The following is a 20,350-nucleotide window of genomic DNA, read 5'->3' as shown; positions in this document are numbered from 1 at the left end:
GTATTCTGAATACTGCCTTTACAAAATGTAACTAGGGCTGAATGCAGATACTTATCTGAGCACGTGCTCCATCACACCACGTCCCCGTTCGTGCGGTAGTTTGAGGTTTTGGAGACTTCACAGCTCCTGACACAGACAGCTCGATTCAGCTCCTGCCCCATAGGGGGCGGTATACGATACTAATTCAGCAAACAAGCCCGTTTAGTCAAATCCGCGTTTTCAGGTCGTATATCGACTTGCGTGTGCCTTGTGGCGCTCCGTACTCACCGGCTGCAGCGGGTCAGACGCCCCGCGGTTCGTCTAACAGTCGGCGACGGGAATGTCCGGGCTTCGCCGTGAAGGAGAGAGCCTCTGCTTCAGCGGTTAGCGCGCGTGTGGGGTAATGAGGTGAACCGCTGCTGAGAGTCTGTCAGAAAGAGAGCAGAAGAGCTCGAAAGCAGGAGCGACGCGTCCGTCCGTTTTGTCCTACAGCCGCCGCGCAGGCCCGCCTCCCTCACCGGCAGCGCGGCGTTAGCTCGTCAGCTACATGCTTCTGCTTTTTTAGCCGGTGTACGCTGTGAGGATGAGGAAGGACGTGCGGATATTACTCGTCGGAGAGCGTGAGTGATCTTCTCGTCCGTGTCCTTCAGCAGTGACCACGTTCACACGGCTCAGCGTCGCGTCCCGCAGCAGAGGGCTAATGTAGCTGGTTAGCTGCTTTACGCAAATCCTTCACTGAGGCGCTTAGCAGTGTCCGCTCAGTCCAGTCTGAGCTGTCAGCCCACCTGAAACCTTGGTTGGGATTAAAATTTTGCTTCCACTGGTCAGAGAGGCCGCAGATGAATAATCAGTTGTAAAGGTGGTCTTCTCGACTTCCCTCAGTCCTGTTATGTCTCGGAGTCCAGCTGCGCTTCCCACTCTGAGCTGGTCGCGTAACCGCAGGTCGTGTGTGTTTACGTTGTGAAGGCTCATCAGATCCAGAGCTGGCGGTAGCTGTGAGCCCGTTTGCTCGGCTGTTGTGTTGTGCCTCCCATCTTTTTTCATAGCTATCGAGACTATTTATAACCTGGTACTGCGAGTGGTGACAGCTTTTGGAGAGGGCAGCCAGGAGGATACGTGTCAGAGCTAACGTCCCGGACTCCTCGGGAAAACCGGCTTAATGCTAAACTTTAAAGGGGAACTCTTCAGAATTTCTGCCTACACGATGAAATGAATAAAGATTAGTGGTGGGCAATGTGTATCGTTATCGCGGTAACATCGCGATACACTGCAGTGTGCTTTTCTGAACATATTGTGGATGTCATCATTACGTGAAAAACACTGACCAGCTGCCTGTTTTATTATAAAAGCTACAAAATGAGTCCGGTGCAACTGGATTTAGTGAAATACAGTGTGCCAAGTGTTGAAAAAATGCTTTCACGGTTTCTGTATTTAAAAGTGCTTTTTTTTCTTCGTTCCAACTGATCATGTTGACCATTTGTGTTTAAGATGTAAATAAACCCATTCAGAGTGGTCTAACTTGAAATGCTCTATTCTAGAGAAACTTGCTGAGTATGAATTTTTCGTAGTGGTGGTGATAGAAACCTGATGTCTGACGAGTTTAATGAAAGCTCCCTCACTAAAAGTCAGTACATATGATGGTTATGAACATGCTGCTTGATGTCTGATGCATTGTTTTAAGATAGCTTTGTGGTTTTGTGATAGTTTTGACATAAAACATCTTGTTGATCTGTTTATTTTAAGCCATTCTTGGCAAAGTGGTACGTGTAGGGTGTTGTAAGGCAAAGCAGGACTTGTATTTGGTACTTGCACTGAAGGCTTTTGGAATAACGTGCCAGATGGCTTTTTAGGAAGTTGAGAGGATGCCGAGAGTCTGCAAAGCTGCCAGTGGTTGCTATAACAAATCTAAACCAGAAGACTGGTCACTGCACAATTACAGAGATTAGACTTAGGCTGTAGTTCTGTGGTCACTGTTACTCTAAAATAAAGAAAATGTTAAAAATAAGGGAAACACTACTATAATTACATGTGTCTAGATTTTTGGCTGGAAGTTTACCGTGTCTATTAATAGCCACTGACTCTGACACTTTTTTTCCCTGGCACAGCTAAAGTGGGGAAGACGTCACTGATCATGTCCCTTGTCAGTGAAGAATTCCCTGATGAGGTAAAGTATTTCATACTGCGCTCTCACTGAGCCCAGTGATGGAGTAAATTAGCATTATTCTTTAACTCTGCATTGACTGTACCAAATTTACACGTCATTTTTACTAATTTTACTAACATATTACTAACAAATTTTTAACCATCTGCAACATTTGTTGCTTCTCTTAAGGTCCCTCTCCGCGCTGAGGAAATCACTATTCCTGCTGATGTCACCCCTGAGAGAGTGCCTACACACATAGTGGACTACTCAGGTAGAACCATCTGGCTTACACAACAGCTCTCACTCAGGAGTCTCACGCAGAAACGTGTTACCACCAGACACCACAGTGTTACTCAGTTTATGTGAAAAATGCTGTCTTGCTGAGCTCCTGAACTGATTTCTGCCGTGTGTTTCTTAACTTGCTATTTTGCATTGTGTACTCTGTAGAAGCAGAGCAGTCGGATGAACAGCTGTATCAAGAAATATCTAAGGTGAGGCTGATTTCACTGAAATAGTTGGATTTAGACCGAATTGTAAGAGTGGTATTTTTGACCCACTCCTGTCATTATCTCTGTTACAGGCAAATGTTATATGTATCGTGTACTCCGTAAACAACAAAAAATCCATTGAGAAGGTAGGGTTGTTTTTATTGGAACAAATACATCAGTATTTTATTGTCCTAGTGTTTTTCTGACTGGTGTTTTATGTGTTCGTGTTCTCCTGGCGTTTCATAGTTTTATTATCTTTACTGCAGGTGACGAGCCACTGGATTCCCCTCATAAATGACAGAACAGACAAGGACAGCAGGTGTGTGGATGTGTCTGCAGTTCATGGTCATATCAGTATAGGTTCCTTAAATGTTTGATGTGTTTCTTCTGAATGGCATTCCAGTATCACTGGAAGTTTCCTTTATTGATTAACAGTTGCAGTTCAGAATTCATTAGTGAATAAAGGCAGCAATAGTATGCAGAGACCAGCAAAATTACTGGTTTGTCTTTGTGGATTGGAAGAGGCTATTTCATTATTTTATGTGTTCGCTATATGTGCTGCACATTGATATGTAGTAGTTGTAAGAAGCATGGCCAAATAATTGACTTAAAGGGCCTATATTGTACATTTTTATTATTTTATGAGAAGTTGCTGGTTTCTTTGAGCACAGTACTGCTTGTTCTAGAGCACATCAGAGTGAGTGCTTCACAAATCACAGCGAGAAAAATATAGTGTTAATTAATTCAGAAGTTTTTCAGTGTAATGGATTTGTCAGAGTATATGCCCTGTGCATTTATTCATGATCTCTGAGTATATGATCAGTAGTGCAGTCCTGAAATAAACAACTTCATGTAATGCGAAATACTTTGCAGAGTGCCGCTGATTCTGGTGGGCAATAAGTCAGATCTGGTGGAGCACAGCAGCATGGAGACTATTCTGCCCATCATGAACCAGTACTCAGAAATTGAGACTTGTGTTGAGGTAAGACAAAGTACTCAGTAAGAGCTGAAAACTTTAGGGATGTTTTTGGGGATTAAGACTAGTCTTGGACTTTAATCAGTCAGTCTTTTAGTATAAGACTAGGATTAATCTTGTTCAAACATTATGCTTTTAGATGTTTGAACAACAAGGTCGTTTTGCTGTATGCAAGATAATGAAAGCAGCTCTGACCCAAGTTAGAGCCAATTTTGGAAACTACAGCCTCGTGCTAGTTTGCTGTCATAATTTGTCGACATTAAATGCATGCAGAAGCACAGCAGGGTCATGGAGGAAAGTGGCATTACCGGGTGTCTCGTGACTACCAGCCATGCCTTACTGGTGGGATTAGTTTCAGTCTAAAAGAAGACAGAGGGTTTACAAGCTACATGAACACAGAGCTTACTGTGTACAGCAAATCAGATTATTCCCTCATATTTGGACTGGGCTATGATTCCTGTCTTACCCTTTTTCACATTTGCATTGGCAAAGAATGGGCCTTGGGAAATAAAATGGTTCTCTGCTACCTTTTCAGATTTTAATGGTTTTAGACTGGATTGTAACATTGTGATAAATCTATTCTGTAATACTTAAGTGGTCAGTGGGTAAAACAAGGGATCTAAATCTTTAAAATGGGTCGAATCCTAGGACCCATAAAGGAGCTAACTTTTCAAAAGTTGCTTCTGGTGTTAGTGATTTAAAAATCAGTGAGTAAGAATTTATATTTATAATCAAGAATCAAAGTCAAACAGTTTGTTGCTCTTCCTCAGTGTTCAGCGAAAAACTTGAAGAATATCTCCGAGTTGTTTTACTATGCCCAGAAAGCCGTTCTGCATCCTACAGGACCCCTGTATTGCCCAGAGGAAAAGGAGGTAACACTTATATATGCTTTTACTACACCTCTACATTAGAGCTCTTTAGTAGAGTCCAGCACTACTGCTTGGGACTTGATTTCCTAATTACATTAGTAGTTAACAAAAGATGAGCTTTTTTTGCCCCATTTTAAACCTAGTGGTTTTATTGTTTAGGTGGTACAGCAGGATTTAACTTGGCACTCAGTTAAAGACAGTTGAATGCTAGATAATTCTTTCAGTAAAAGATCTTCCCTGTTCTTGTTGCAGATGAAGTCTTCTTGCGTCAAAGCACTTACTCGCATCTTCAAAATATCAGACTTGGACAACGATGGCATTTTGAATGACAATGAGCTCAATTTCTTCCAAGTATGAAACTCTCATGCTACCCCTCATTCCTGATTCTGCTTTTAGATCATTCTTAATAAAAAATGAATAGGGGATAAAATTAGTTATGTAGGTTCAGTTAGCGTGATAGCAAGGTGTTTCTTTTTTGCAGAGGACCTGCTTTAACATGCCCTTGGCTCCCCAAGCTCTGGAGGATGTGAAAAATGTTGTGCGGCGAAACATGACGGATGGCGTGAAGGACAATGGCCTCACACTTAAAGGTCAGGCGAGCTGGTCAGCAGTCCTCACTCTCTTTTCTTCCATCACAGAATGCTGCACACTTATTCTCAGTTACTCAAATAACTCCTAACTTGTGTTGGTTTCGTAGTTACCAAATAATTCATAGCTAGTGAGTAAGAAGTTTTTAGATTACTAACTGAATTATAAGCCTCGAGATTAAGGGGTTGAAACATGCATTTATAACTTGCTTCCATGTTCTTCTTCATCCAGGTTTCTTGTTCCTACACACTCTGTTCATCCAAAGAGGAAGGCATGAGACCACATGGACTGTTCTTCGCAGATTTGGATATGATGATGACCTGGAGCTGACCCAGGAATACCTGTTTCCACTGTGAGTCCCACCCTATGTCCTGTGTTTAGTTTATAGTAGTAGTAAACGGCCTCTGCTGAGGCAAGTAAAACCATAAATATATTTAAAATGTGTAAACATGTTTTGAAAACGGTGAGTTTTTTCACATTTTCTGATTGATATTTGTCGGTTTTTATGGCCCTAGGCACAGTTCTTAGTTGTTTTTTTTTTAGCGGTCAATTCTGCCTGCCTCAAACTGTGCTTTATAGGGCCAACAAGGAACCCAATTGTAACTATAATCAGGGCACAACTATGTAAAGTAAATGCAACCCCAGCTTAAAGCAGCTTAATGGTTCTCTTTGGACGCAGCTTTTTATGCACCTTTATTCTCACATACATGCTCTGAAATCTGTTGTTGACAAACCAGTCTCACTCCTTAGTACTGTTTTTAAACCAGGACTCTATAGCAGTACATGAAGCACCTTAGCTGCAGCTCAGATGGCACATGTTCTAGTCTTTTGGTCTAGTGTTCACACACAGTATCAAAGTCTAATCTCTGTGCAGGTTATTCTGTTTACACTCGCTGCCACTGCCAGGAGCAACCCAGGGTGTAATCAAGCTAACCCCTTTTGTTTCTCCAGGTTAAAAATACCTCCAGACTGCACCACAGAGCTGAACCATAATGCTTACCTCTTCCTGCAAAGTGTCTTTGACAAGCATGACAAGGTGAGCCCTTGAACTTGATTATCCTGCCTAATTTTACACAAGTGACTTTCAGGAAAGTTTATGAGCTCCAGTTAGTGACAGGTAAATTGATCAAGGCAAGGTAGCACAATACATATGTATATGGTGTACAGAGGTAAACATAAATCAGTTCTTTTCAGACACCAGTGTTTGTCTGTAGTAAAACATAAGTAAGTTGAATGGTTGGATGAGTTCCATAATAGAATGACCTTCTGATTAAAACCAAGCCGTGTTTCAGGACCGAGACTGTGCATTGTCTCCTGATGAGCTGAAGGACCTTTTTAAAGTCTTCCCCTACATGCCCTGGGGCCCTGATGTCAACAATACAGTGTGCACAAATGAGCAAGGCTGGATCACCTACCAGGGCTACCTGTCCCAATGGACGTAAGCACTAATGCACTAAGAAACAGGCAATCAGTGTTACTACACTTTGATCTACATGGCATGTGACCATAGTCATGGTCTGAAGTAATGACAAGCACTTTTGTAAGTCGCTCTGGATAAGAGCGTCTGCTAAATGCCATAAATGTAAATGGTCATGGGCAGCTGCTTTACTTACTTGTGATCTCCCATTCAGGTTAACAACATACCTGGATGTGCAGCGCTGCTTGGAGTACCTGGGTTACCTTGGTTACTCTATCATTCATGAGCAGGAATCACAGGCTGCTGCCATCACAGGTGAGAGAGAGTGATTGATTAATCTGGCCATTGTGCCTATTCCTTGAATAGGCAAGTTTATCATTCAAGTTAAGGAACGTTTTGAGTTTCTCTGGATGAGGACACAAAAGGCAATTGGTTCTACTGCATAAGCTTACTAAACATTCAAGCACATAGCTGAAAATAATTGTGTTTGGGAGTACTTTTTGAGGGAACAATAGCAACTTCAACTGTAAACTATATCGCAAGCAAACATACTTAAACAGTTGTCTATTTTATTGTTTTCCTTTTTGCTTGCTTCAGTAGTTAGTGGTAAAAATAACATTTGTATATTTCGGTCACTTCATCAGCATTTTAGTTTTTGGTCATACAGTCATGAACATACAGTTCATAAGTGAGCTTATAAGTCTGTGTATATCATGTTTCATATTCACTTCAGACATGGCTCAGATTTTTTTGATATTTTATTAGATCATGTCATTTATTTTAGGTTTGCTAGTTAAGAGTCAATTGCCAAGTAATGACAGTGGGTTATTGGTCAAAATAATTTGGCAATGTTGGCATCTTAGTTGATAGTTCTTTTTGTAATTATTATTTACAACTTAGAGAAACTGTTAGCTGTTACACAGACAGACACAGACAGACACAGACAGACACAGACAGACACAGACAGACAAGTTTTTTTTTTTCTGTCTGTGCTGCTTGTCCCCGTCCTCCTGGATTACCTCTGTTTGGTATAGTCACCAGGAACAAGCGCATTGACCTGCAGAAGAAGCAGACCCAGCGTAATGTGTTCCGCTGCAACATTCTGGGAGCACGAGGCAGTGGCAAAAGTGGTTTCCTGCAGGCCTTCTTGGGAAGGAACCTTGCTGTGAGTACAGTGGGCTTACAGTAAACTAACTCTTTTAATTCAGTGCTGTTCTAACTTTTTTTTTTTTCTTCTTCTACCTTTTTCCACATACAGCGACAGCGGAGAATTAGGGAAGAGCACAAATCTTACTATGCTATCAGCACTGCGTATGTCTATGGGCAGGAGAAGTACCTACTTGTAAGTTAAAACTGTACCATCCTTAGAAACTGAGCATATTTACAGGTATGATGTTGGTCATATATCTAAACCTGTCTCTGTTACAGCTGCATGAGGTTCTCCCGGACTTTGATTTCCTCTCAGAAGCTGATCTGGCCTGTGACGTTGTCTGTCTGGTTTACGACATCAGTAACCCTCGCTCTTTTGAGTACTGCGCAAAGGCCTATAAGGTTGGTGATCCATACTTAAAGCGTCACCTTAGAATGTGACATTTAAGGGTGTGAAATACATCAGTGCATCAGGATGCATACATCTTAGTGTGGCAATTCAGCTGCATGCATTTTGTGATGTTAGTAGAATTCTTTATAATTAATGTGAGTATGTGCTAATATGTGCTCATTTTTTGGACTGTGAGAATAAAAGTCCAGAAAATACTTAATGTGTAGTTTTTACTGTCCGTGTCCTCTTGTCTGTATGTCTCGTCCTATTTGTATATTCAGTTTTATTTTTTAAAAAAAATCTGAATCATACCAGATATGTTAATCAAATTGAATTGTTGTGAATTTTAAGCTTACATTATGCACTGAATCTTCCTGTAAACACAATTTTAAACTCAGGCATTTAACTCCCTGGTGAATTTACATATCCACTGATTGAAAACAAACAGACATACTTGTTAGTATAGTTGTGCTTTTACCAAGCCACTGATCTGATTCCATAGGCGAAGTCAGTCTGTCAGAAATCATACAGAGCACCATAGTGATGTCATTGCTGTTCGGCTTCACCCTGTCTGTTGTCTCCGCAGAAGTACTTTATGGACAGCAAGACACCGTGTATGATTATCGCCACCAAGTCAGACCTGCACGAGGTCCGGCAGCACTACAGCCTGTCTCCACTGGATTTTTGCAGGAAACACAAGCTGCACCCACCGCAGCCGTTCACCTGCAACACAGCCGATGCACCCAACAAAGACATCTACACCAAACTCACCACCATGGCCATGTATCCGTGAGTAGAGCCACCACTGCCTTCCCTCTGCCCTCTGCCCATCCTGCATGGCTCCACTGGCTGTCCTTCTCTGTACTGTGGCAATTTACATTGTTCTTTTCTCTTTCTGTCCTTTTTCTCTTTCTGTGTTAGATGAGTTTGGTTTGGAGTTTTAACAACTAGGAAACGGTGCTATATGCAGTATGAGTCTGAATTTTATTTAGATTTGGCAGTTTTCAAAATGACATTAAAGGGAGATTCCACAAAAAAAGAAAATAGAAGTTTTTATTTACTTATCTTGAATATGTCTTGATATGCAGTGGTGCATTTTAGAGAAACTGAACGACTTTAATTTTTCAATAGCGGCAGTGATAGGAACCACAGTTTGCAACATAATTTTATTTGCTATGTAGAATAACCAGTGAACCTATACATGTTTATTTATAATGTTGATAATGATTAAACAGTAGTGAATCTTACAAAACACCCCGTGTTGTTCCCTGACATGAATACATTAAAAAAAATGTGTTTTAAGCCAAAGGCCTGTTTCAAGACGATCGTAAAACCATGTTCAGGCATCATAACCATTTCTTGGATTAACTTTCTATGAGGTATTTTTAGAGACAACCTCTTCATATGACTGGTTCCTGTTACCACATATGTGGACAATTCTCTCTCAACACGTTTCTCTAGAATGGCGTGTTTCATTGTGATTTTGTTTACATCTTATTGGTTTAATTCTGTCAAAATTTTCGGTGGGAAAATCTGCAGAAGAGCACTGTCATCACTACTTCTAAATGAATTAATCAAAACAGTATTAAACTGTTACTTTTGTTGACGTAGTGTAGCAAAAAGGAGGAAACATGGACCCATAGATGTAACTCCTCAAATATACTCGAGTCTCTTCTAGTTTGTGTGAATTGAATTGGTGATTTCTTTTGGTACTGGGGCAGAGAACATTTAAACAAAGAATGAACTGAAGATTGGTTTGGGTTTCACTGAGTGTGTGTGCTTAAGGGTAGATTAAATCAATCTACTCAGCTGTGTAAATAAAAGAAGACTTCAGGTGAATCACACTTTTCCTTTAGTTTCCAATATTGACTGCAGTTCATCACCAGGGATTCCCTCGAATTGAATTACAGCAAAGCTATTCAGAATCAATTTTTGATTTGGCAAGGAAGTTCAGAATTCCTCTAGGGAAAACTGGGCTTCAGCATATGTTTTTGTGGTTTTAGGACGCTCAATAATATTAGTATATGAGATTAGGAGGTACAGATGGGTAGTCTTGCCCAAGGGTTGTTTACGTTTGTGTGTGATAGCCTGCAACATTTCCAGCTTCTCTTTCCTCATCTTTCTGTAATGTGTCTGATCCACAGAGTTCCCTCAGAGTGCTTTTTACTGAACACCCTCTGCACTTTTCTTGCAGATGAAATGTTCTTAGGTAAACTGTTTATTTGGTCATGTTATTTCTTTAGGTTCACAACAGCCAAAGAGGTGATATTTTTCTTTGAAGCATTCACTGGAAAGTTTTCATTCAAGTGTTGTTTTGGTTCTGAACTAATGTGTTGGGAATGTGAAAACTGTGTTCACACCTGGTTTTGCCTCTTTGCACCCCTCCACAATATGTTTTCTTTCAAGAGGTGCTGGGAGGAGGTGCAAGAGCTCCACTCCTCCAGGATGACTCTTTTGGGCTAAAGCTGGACGTGCATCTCACGTGACTCTGACCTGCTCTTCCTCATGTGTGTCTCCGCAGCCACGCCAAGCTCTGCTGCATGTGTGCCTGTAACAGGTGCACCTTTTGCATCTGTCAGAACCTGCTGAACTGTGAGCTTCTGCGCTCTGTCAGGACCAAACTCTACGGTGCTGTTCTGAACAGGTCTCTGAGTCCAACCCAGTCCACACCCCTATGCTCTCTGCCTCTTTGCCAAGCCAGCACTCCAGGGGCTCTTTTAACCTCCGCTTCCTAACATGCCTCCTGCCTGCTGCTGGCTGGGTAGCCCCACAAAGCTTTACGTTGCATATCCACCAGTAAATTGTTGTTATTCAGTGTTGGGTATGTGGACTGGCTCTTTCTAGTAGGATGCACAGTATTTTGCTCTTGAAATTTTTGAAAAACTCAAATTAATAGGCTTTTTTCCCAAATAACTTGTATGTACTCATGTAGTGTCAGAATTAAAGGTTGCACTCACACTTCCAGGCAGAAGTGGCTTAAAACCCATGTGAACATGGTATAAAAAATTGTTTTAGTAATAAAGAAATTAAAAGGAATATGCATTTACAAGTGTTATAGTGTTAGAACAAATTATGATTGACAGTGGTGTCTCACTGGCAACATAAACAGCCCTGCGCCAGTGGCACGAAAATAGACCACTTTGTTCTTCTAGACTCCTCTTTAAATGCTGGGGAAAAGTGCAAAATGAGATCAAGCTGTCTGTCATTTCGAGATCTAATTACGTCTTCTGATGGGTAGATCATGAACATGTTGTGTCTGACATTTGAACGCACAGCGCTAAGTGTTACACCCGTAACTTCTGTTTAGCTAGATAACTGCTGGTCCATGCTTCTAAAACAAAGGGCAAACAAGATCCTGCTTTGAGTTGGCACCCTCATATCTGTGAACACTTATGAGAAATTTCTCGTGTGCCTTATTGTGTGCCACAATTTCAGGGAAACGATGTGAGCCTTCAGCCTTAGGAGAGCTAACATAACACTAAGAGGGTAGCTAACATAACACTAAGCTAACATATCATTTCATTCCTACAGTTAAAGTGGACGGCTAGCTGTTGTCCTCTCACAAATGAAGTTAATTGCTTAAAATAGGAGTAGAAAGCTGCCACTTGCAAACAGCTGGTTGATTGATTAAAAACACTGTTAAAAAATGTAGAAAAGCTTAAGTTACCTACTTGGCATTGCAGTGGGAGGGCAGTCACTTTGTGAGGGAGATAACATGTAGCTGACGTATATATGCTAAGCTAACTCTGATTGGTACTTCGGCAGCCAAAGCCGAATCACCTAAGCCAAATTTACTCAGATTAATTCAAATTGAACAGGGAAAAAAAAAACAAAAAATGTAAAAATCTCTCAATGCAAAAGACCAATAGCCTTTATACTCTGCCAGTTCTTTGTAAAAGTATCACAAACTACGGATAATACAAGAAAATAGTGAAAAGTTAGTAGATAAGGCTTGTAAAGGAGCACTTTGAGAATCTTTGTTTTTTGCTTTTGAGGTTTGCAGAGTGTATTTCACTTTTGCACCACAGTCGTAAAGACACATTGTGCTTTGAGCCCCCCTCATGGACAGCTGTACATGTGCATTTGCTTATCAGTTATTCCATAATTATCTAGTGTCAGGTGTAAACTCTGTATCAGTTCCATATTCAGATATCAAGATTAAATATCTTGTTTTTTTTTTCACAACATTATATGATATATTTATACACAGCCATAAAACAGAAAAAGGGAGGTATAATTTTCCTTTATTTTGGTAAGAGTCCAATTTCTAAACCCTTGGAAAAAGCAGAATTAACAGATCTTTTTTCAAAAGAGTTGTAAATATATAGTTCACAGTGTAAATGGTTCAAGGTGTGGAATAGAGAAGTTCTTTTTACTTTCCTGGTTGTCTCTTAGGGATTTCATAGTGTTTTGAACAGAACAGCGGAAACCTTCAAGTTCATCGATACGTCTGTTGTCATCCTGATGTATCAGCATGAAATGTCACTTTCTCTATTGTCATGCAGTCTCTCAAAATTAGGAAAATGAATGTTCAGAGCCGTCTATGGAATTTAAAACTATCGCCAATCCCTTGGAGAAGTAGATTTTAACCAAATCTAATCTAGATCTCAATCAGAAAACATTCAAGCCCTACTGTATTTTTGCATTCTGTTGTGTGAGGAGAAATCATTAGGCGACATGTCTACATGCGTTCTTTGCACCTGTAGCTAGGTTTCCTTTACACAGCGCAGTAAACTTGTTCACACTTAGCAACTCTCATCTGATCCTTTCTTGGTGTTGGTGCTTTGTTCATCCATCGTTTTCTGTTCGTTTTTTTTCTCCTTTCCGTTGGCAGCGGCCTGTGCTCTGCTCTGAGTCTCATCAGTAATGACCTAATACAACTAAGCTAGAGAGGGTCGCATCCTGTCTGAACCACACACTGCTCACACAGCCTTTGCATGGTGCCATTATAGCAACATCTTACTGAAGATGGAATGGATGTTTTATTCCTAGCAGAACGCATGGACATTTTTAACCAGTTATTTCAGTGCACGGTGATCTACTGAACACTACAGTCTTTCTCCTGAAAGACTGGGCTTCATCTAAAATGCTAATATGGCCAATTCTTTAATGGAAGCTAGTTGGGACCAGTTAACACGTCATTTGCTTAATGTGACCCCCCCCACCCCACCTTGATGGTCTGTACCAGCTTCAAGTGGCCTTTTATCATTAATAGCAGAGATGGTTCTCAAGGTATTTCTCTGTGAATTCAGGGTGTCTTGTCTGCCAGTGATGTATTGTTTCTAGTCCTTTGAGGTGGATATGCAAACAGTAAATCTGCACTAACTCACTTTCACCCATCATCCTGCAGGGAGAAATGTGGCCTCGAGTATTTGATCCTTGTTGCTGCTGTTCTCCCTGTTTTGTATATGTGTGTGTGTGTGTGTGTGTATGTGTATATATGTGTATATATATATATATATATATATATATATATATATATATATATATATATATATATATATATATATATATACACATACTTATTAAGCAAGTCTCATCGATGGCTCACAAATGGCAATCTAACAAATGATACTGATACAGTTTAGGCCATTGTACACGAGAGGAATGTGTAACATTTATTTAATTGTGTGTTTTATTCAGGTCTCTACTTTTAGATTAAGATATTGGAGAAACTTTTTTTCCAAAATGTAATTATTTTCTTTTTTACTTGTCTCTTAGCAAGTACAACACAAACTAACAGTAGACTGAAAATGCGCACAAAATTCATTATTTTTTTTCAACAAATTTGTGTTTCTGTGTGCGTTTTTGGTTCATTTTAATGAAGTCCTTTGTCATGTTTTGTTCTTTCCCTCTGTAGGTGTTCATTCTCATGTATTTGGCTGGCCCTCTTTCTTTTTGCACTGCATCTCTTTACCACATTCTAACACTGCCAGCATGTCATCTCTGTTTCAGTAACTGTACTGTAAGACTAATGCTTAGTTCAGGGGTTGCAGTCAGGGATAGTCTTGTCATATACTTTGTTTTATATTAGGGTATAAAGAGTACTTGGGGTGTGTGTGTGTCTGTGTGTGTTAGCATGTCTGCAGTGTTATATTGGTTAACTGTGCAACTTCTAACTCCTGGTATTTCTGTTTCATAGGTGTGGACAGTTGTAAAGACATGTTTTTGTTGTTGCTGGTTTGGTGCTTTTCTGCATTTGTTTGGTTTGAATTCGACTGTAGGTGGCAGTATTTTTCAGATTTAGCATTTAACTGTCATCCTAGTTCATTTAAGGCCCACATATCAAAGCAATGGAAGTTACTGGTGGCCCTAGACAGGGCTTCTCTGAAGGTCTGGTCTGATGTCTCTACACCATTCTTTATTTGATGATTGACTCACTATTAATAGCAAGCTACTAAAAATAAAACACACTAGGGATGGGTGATACTATTGATTTTCTACTCAATTGAATACCAAGACTAGGCTAGTGTCCCCCAATCTCAATACTGATACTTTTAAATGAGTTTTAAGCATATAAAAGGAATCTTTAAAAAAATCTACAGTAGAGGTCTAACAATGCATCATGACATGATACTGCAGTGCAAAATCTGACCGTGTGCATCATGGAGATGTGATCAAATGCACTTGCATTGGTAAAACCCCCAAGTTCATAAACAGCCGGCAGCGATTGACAACCCACACCAACATGTTTGTTAGAAAGCTGTACAACAACATTCCTAATCATTTTTTCTTTGCTTCAATTTCGTTCTAAATATTGTGAAAATACCAAATTGTGACCCCAATCTGGCGAATCAAATCATGAGCCAAATGTATCATTGCAGCCCTATTCTACTGAAAAAATGTTACTAAAGGGATCGTTTATCATTAATTGCTGGTATGCAGGGCCCAGTTTCACAAAAGCATCTTAATGTTCAGATCGCCTTAACTGGTAGAGAGAGTGTTCAATGTGATGCGAACTCTACCGTTTATAATTCATATTTGTGCAAAGATGCCTTTGGGAAACCCAGACCAGTGAAGAACCTTTCTTCATACACAGTGAAATGAAATGGCTGAGAAATAGCAAATTTGAACCCCGTCAAAGCAACATCTGCCGGCCTCGCTCTCTCTGGACGGCGTTTCCATTACGCATTTTTCCTGGCCACTATTTCCCCAATTGTTGAGTCACTACCAGTTACCACTAGCTGAGTCTCCCACATCACACAGTGCTACAAAGCTGGGAGGGTGCAGATAGCACATGCTTCCTCCAAGACTCATAAAGCACCGCTGTGTTACACCGAACACAGTGACAGTTCAGCACGCTTGGAGTAGAACACCAACTGCTAATTTACGTTAGCTAATTAAAAGACCATTCTACCCACCTAATGAGAGAGGCGCTTTTCATTCTCTTGGACTCTGTGAGCTGTGACATCACTGGGGAATGAACGCCTATGATAGGCCAATGATTAGTTGGTTGTCCCACTCCAGAGCCCCGAAGTAATGGACTTGGCTCTGAGCCTTGTCCACCAACCGTGATGATCTGTCCAATAACGTTAAGTTAGCAGCAATTTGCTGCCTTCATGTGTCTCTGAGGAAGCATGGATTGGCCTTCACCCTGTCAGCTTGGTAACATTATATGATGGGGTAAACCTAATATGCGGGTTTAACGGGTTTAATCGCTAAAGTTTTGCTTTCTTTCTGCCATCTGTTCTGCATTTGTGTAAGTTGTGTATGTATAAAGAGCGAATGGAGAAGGCGAACTGTTGAAAATGTACTTCCTATCCTGTGATCATTTGCTGCTTTTAGTGATTTATTGATTTTACCATTTTTTTTCAAAATCAACAGCTCATTCCGTTCCATGGAACGAACTTCATTTGAATGAACGCTGCAAGAAAACACTTATTTTCTCAGATCTTTTCTCAGAAGGAATGTTAAGATTGGACAAATTCATACTTCGGTATCCACCCATCCCTAACACACACCACTCTGGCCAGACATTAGACTGAACTCAAGGTCCAAAGATTCACAAAATTTGGCTTTATTCAGTGCAAGCGGTCATCTTAGGGTAAATTATGGGATCCTGCTGCACAGTGAGCTTTGATTTATTGGTCACTGTTTGGCCTTCTCTTGGCTGCACTGTGGTGTGGGTGTGTCTGTCTGTGTGGGTGTGAGGTGCATGAACTGGGCAGCTGGTGTCACTATGGGCTGTTTGGTTGTTGAATTGGCGTCCCATGTGCATGTACACAAGGTTGGGGCCCTGGGTGGATGAAATGGGCGCATATCTTTTGGCTGATGAGGAGACCAGCCTCATCCATCAGGTGCACGCAGTCACCTTTGTAGAGGACTCAATCTACATGGAGTCATCTGTCGACCCATTTGTGCCCAGGTAAAGACCAGCTTCACCTGAGCCACTGGTAGGGCTGGATGTTGGCAGCAGCTTTGTGATATGTTGTACGTTGCATTGTAACAGGTTTCTCAAAGAGATACTTTTTAAATGTCTTTATTAATTTATTTATGTATCCCACCCTCAGACTTGAATGCACAGTTTTATCAGTATATTTTAGAGATTTTTATCAAATGTATTTAAACAATAGAACATAAGAGGGTAATGTGTTGTGAATAACGTCACGCCTCTGATTTGGTCGTAGGTACAAACCAATCCCGTAGATCATTACTGCCATCATGTTGTTTGCAATAACGCACAACCTTGAGTGTTCTGTTGCTTTTATGAAGTGGTGTATGCAAAAGTAGTAGCCTTTTTACATTACAGAAAGAGCCGTAATACTGTTGCAATATCAGGCTAGTATAGCCTTTTCAGTATTTTTCAGATCACACTAAGTCGTTCTTGTCAGTCTGTAAAATGTTTTTACAGACTGGTTGTAGGTCTCCTCTTGTTTGCTGAACTATATTCTCTTCATTATTGTAATTCTAGATTCTTTAGTTGTTCTGTTGTCACAGCTGCTGATTAGAAAGCTTGCTTAGGGGCAACAACAGGGTCAGAATTTGATGTAGGCCTCCTGACCCACTCTCCAGAATGTGACCAAATGAGCCGCAGGTCAGATACGATCTTGTAAAAGTTATCTATTATCTGTTTTTAGTTTTTGTGTGCACTAAAGTAGAAACTTTAATGGTTAGCTGGAATGTAAAGGAAATTGTTACTTAGCAACTTGGTAATGGTTAGCTAAGGCAGTACATCGCTGCTGTCTTAAGAAAACCTTGAATCTCTATTTTGATCATTTTTCAGTTTTTGACATGATTCTAAAATGTCTTTCCTTTACATTGTGTGTAAATTTCACATAGAATGGACCAATAGAAACAACCCAAAACTACTTGGAAAAAATTCTGGTTCCCTTGACTTACATTAAAAGTAAAGGTTTTTATTTTCCTTCTCCGGTAAAGGTACCATTTTGGGGATACGAGTTTTACAATACGAGGAGTTAAATGTTGTATAATAATATTGTACATTTGATAACACGTGAAACAATACAGAGTTTATTCACAATATATTACTATACTGATTTTTGTAAACACTGCTGGGTGTGCTGCAGCGTACCAGTGCACTGGTCTGCTCCAAAACAAATTGGATTTCAGACCTGTGTGCCTATTCAAACAGGGAGCTCATTCCAGGCTGTTTGAATTTGCTGTTGATCAGTGTTTTACCCATGTTGGCTTGGCAACTGATCTTATTTGTGCTTTGCTCTGAGCCTCAGGCTTAATACAAATAGAAGTAGTACTAATATAGTAGAGTATGTAGAGGAACACTTGGTTGGGTCACTGTCTGGAGATCAGTATGGTGTTTTGGGCAGGTTTTCAAAGGATGTTCATTGCAAAAATGACAAGACTGAAAATCTGTAATTTGTCAGATAACTTGGTAACACATTATGATGAATAGAATCAGATGATGTTGGTTTTATTTTACTCTCAAGTCATTTGTACTCCACTGCGTCTCTTTCTCTCTTGTTCATCTCAGCATCGTGTCCATAATGTATACCACTTTGCCCTTAAGATTGGTGCTTGTTCTTTTTCTCTGTGCTTTTGCTGCTTCCTCTGACCCCTTCCACTATGACCCACCTTCCTACCTCTGCTGGCAGTGCTGAGGAACAGTGACCAAATGACAAAACAACCCTGACATTTTCGTAATGAGACCGTCAAAGGAAATTTACACCCAAGTTCTATAGAAATGCCTCCACTCTCAGTGCAGAAGTAGTTGTAGTGTAAATTGTCATTTCACAAGTAACTCTTTGATTGGTCATTTGACATTCAGCCTCACAAATGGACAAAAGATGAATCAAAGAATCAAGAATGTGTTGTAATTTTTTTCTTTTCTCTTTTCCTTGCCCTCTGTCCATTTTTCTCCTCCGTTTTCTGTTCTGTCTTGCTCTTTTCATCTCTCTCTCTCTCTCTCTCTCTCTCTCTCTCTCTCTCTCTCTCTCTCTCTCTCTCTCTCTCTCTCTCTCTCTCTCTCTCTCTCTCTCTCTCTCTCTCTCTCTCTCTCTCTCTCTCTCTCTCTCTCTCTCTCTCTCTCTCTCTCTCTCTCTCAGGCACATGACTCAGACAGATCTGAAGAACTCTACGTTTTGGCTGAGAGCCAGTGTGGGAGCCACTGTGTTTGCAGTGTTGGGCTTCGCCATGTACAAAGCTCTGCTCAAGCAGCGATGATGAGCCTTCTGCACCCCTGGGAATTATGAATCCCACCTCCTCTTCTTCTATCCCCATCGTTCCCTTTTGAGAGGAAATATATCTTGCATAATGGTAGATAGCTACATTTTATATATATTTGAAACTAAATGCATCCCTTTTCTCCAGCCATGTTTCTCCTCCCTGGAGTTTGGTTTGAACCTGTGCTCTTACCATATTGTGTATTTGGAGTAGTTAGAGGCTACAGGTGGCTGAGGGCCACAGATGGACTATAGCTGCTGGTGGTTTTTAAATGACATACACATGTATATTTTTCTCAGGTCAGTATTAGACGGCATGATTCATATTACACAGTTGAGGCAGAGGTGAGGGGTTGAAGGAGTATGGATACACTTTAACTTTGTTTATAAATGTAAATATTACTGGGGGATTCCCTACAGTTGCAGTGAACAAAAGCCAATACAGAACTCATCACACCTGTTTATGGGAGGAGCACTGAAACAAAGCCATTTCTCACTTGTGAAGGTCATTATACTCTTGAACACGGTTCATCTGTATTAATTTATTAACCTTATGTTTGTCAGTCATGTTTGGTGTTGCATGAAGCAGCCACACTACAAGGGATTTTTAAAATGAAAACGTTTGTTTTTATATTTATGATTTATAAGTTGTTTGTTTGCCCATTGTCCCCACTGACTCACTTTGCAGTGAAAGCTGGCTGCCAGCTTGCCTCCATGTTGGCAAAATAACAAGGACACAGTGAGTATCAGAAAGATTCCAAGCATGAGTTCTGCACTCAGGTCAATGGGACATGGTCTCGGTGACGATGACCACTGAGCAGTTTGGGTTCAGCTATTGTTGCTTGCTCTTTTGCTTTGCCTCATCAAGATTCGTCTTATTTTCTGGTGCAAATCTCCCAGTTCAGAACCATGAAACTTGTACTGATTTCTGATCTTTCAAACATTTACAATAAATTACTGTGTGATCTTATTCTCTGTGTATATTTATCCTTCAGATGTGGTTTTTTACAGTTGTCACAAAATATTTGTGAAAGTTTCTTCTCATACAGTACTGTACAAAAGTCACAGACTACCTTTCGTTTATTTAATTTTCCAGTTAAACCAGCTGTGCCAATTATCAAAAAAAAAAAAAAAAAATTTTCACAGAAAATTACACTAAAGCCTTTTAATTTTTCAGTGTTGGTTGTGTCCACACGTCGTTATTACAATTTCCACTAAACAAGGCTGCAGTGGTATTTTTTTTTTTCTACATAAGTTCATTTGTAGAAGTTGCATTTTCTATTTCATTGGTCCACATAAGCACAAAAAAACGCAGTGAAGTTGAGGTCTTCACTCTGGGGTGTTCACCCTGTTACAGCAAGAAAACCAGCAGCTTCGTTGTCTGATTTACTCATTTTCTTGTTTTTGTCTCTTTTCTTAGTGGGAGCTTCATGACAGCTCCACATCCAGTCAGACTGTGTTGTCTCTTAACAATTGAAGGATGGACCAAAATCCCTGTGGATTTTTTTCAGAGCTAAAATTAGAGTGGAGCTTCATCTCCAGAGATGAGAGAGAGAGAGAGAGAGAGAGAGATCAAAGCTTTAAAAACTGAGGGACATGTTTGGTGCTCTACCTGGTCTTACATGGTTCTTGGGTGTCCTGTTTTCTCTTTGATAGAATATAGCTTTTAATCATTGAGTTAGGGTCTCCTGTTATTTTCTGCTATTTTCCTTT

At 40.4% G+C, this 20,350-nt stretch overlaps 1 protein-coding gene across 3 annotated transcripts; it reads left to right on the top strand.

The window, feature by feature from the left end:
• The first annotated feature begins 278 nt into the window (after positions 1 to 278).
• rhot1a (ras homolog family member T1a) lies at positions 279 to 19,607 on the top strand. Of its 3 annotated transcripts, XM_017703129.2 has the most exons (21): positions 279 to 599; positions 2,085 to 2,143; positions 2,312 to 2,393; positions 2,570 to 2,613; positions 2,703 to 2,756; positions 2,877 to 2,929; positions 3,484 to 3,592; positions 4,357 to 4,458; positions 4,708 to 4,806; positions 4,937 to 5,045; positions 5,275 to 5,395; positions 5,995 to 6,079; positions 6,336 to 6,481; positions 6,675 to 6,775; positions 7,495 to 7,625; positions 7,719 to 7,802; positions 7,889 to 8,011; positions 8,587 to 8,789; positions 10,522 to 10,644; positions 16,228 to 16,365; positions 18,521 to 19,607. In XM_017703129.2, the coding sequence occupies exons 1-21, from the start codon at positions 563 to 565 to the stop codon at positions 18,636 to 18,638; spliced, it is 2,121 nt and encodes a 706-aa protein (XP_017558618.1). In that variant the 5' UTR covers positions 279 to 562; the 3' UTR covers positions 18,639 to 19,607. The 3 variants fall into 3 exon arrangements, with proteins under 3 accessions (XP_017558618.1, XP_017558619.1, XP_017558624.1); XM_017703130.2 differs by lacking the exon at positions 16,228 to 16,365 and having other exon boundaries at positions 281 to 599; XM_017703135.2 differs by lacking the exons at positions 10,522 to 10,644; positions 16,228 to 16,365 and having other exon boundaries at positions 284 to 599.
• Positions 19,608 to 20,350: the final 743 nt, after the last annotated feature.

Source organism: Pygocentrus nattereri, chromosome 27, assembly GCF_015220715.1.
Source record: "Pygocentrus nattereri isolate fPygNat1 chromosome 27, fPygNat1.pri, whole genome shotgun sequence".
Classification (NCBI taxonomy): domain Eukaryota; kingdom Metazoa; phylum Chordata; class Actinopteri; order Characiformes; family Serrasalmidae; genus Pygocentrus; species Pygocentrus nattereri.
Note: the sequence above shows the minus strand (reverse complement) of the source record. Positions and strands in the feature narration are given on the sequence as shown.

Bases quoted from the DNA above. Each gene is read 5' to 3' on its own strand.
- rhot1a (XM_017703129.2), top strand. From the start codon at position 563: ATGAGGAAGGACGTGCGGATATTACTCGTCGGAGAGC. The intron at 4,459-4,707 runs GTAACACTTATA...TTCTTGTTGCAG, and splicing joins ATTGCCCAGAGGAAAAGGAG to ATGAAGTCTTCTTGCGTCAA. The intron at 8,790-10,521 runs GTGAGTAGAGCC...GTGTCTCCGCAG, and splicing joins ACCACCATGGCCATGTATCC to CCACGCCAAGCTCTGCTGCA.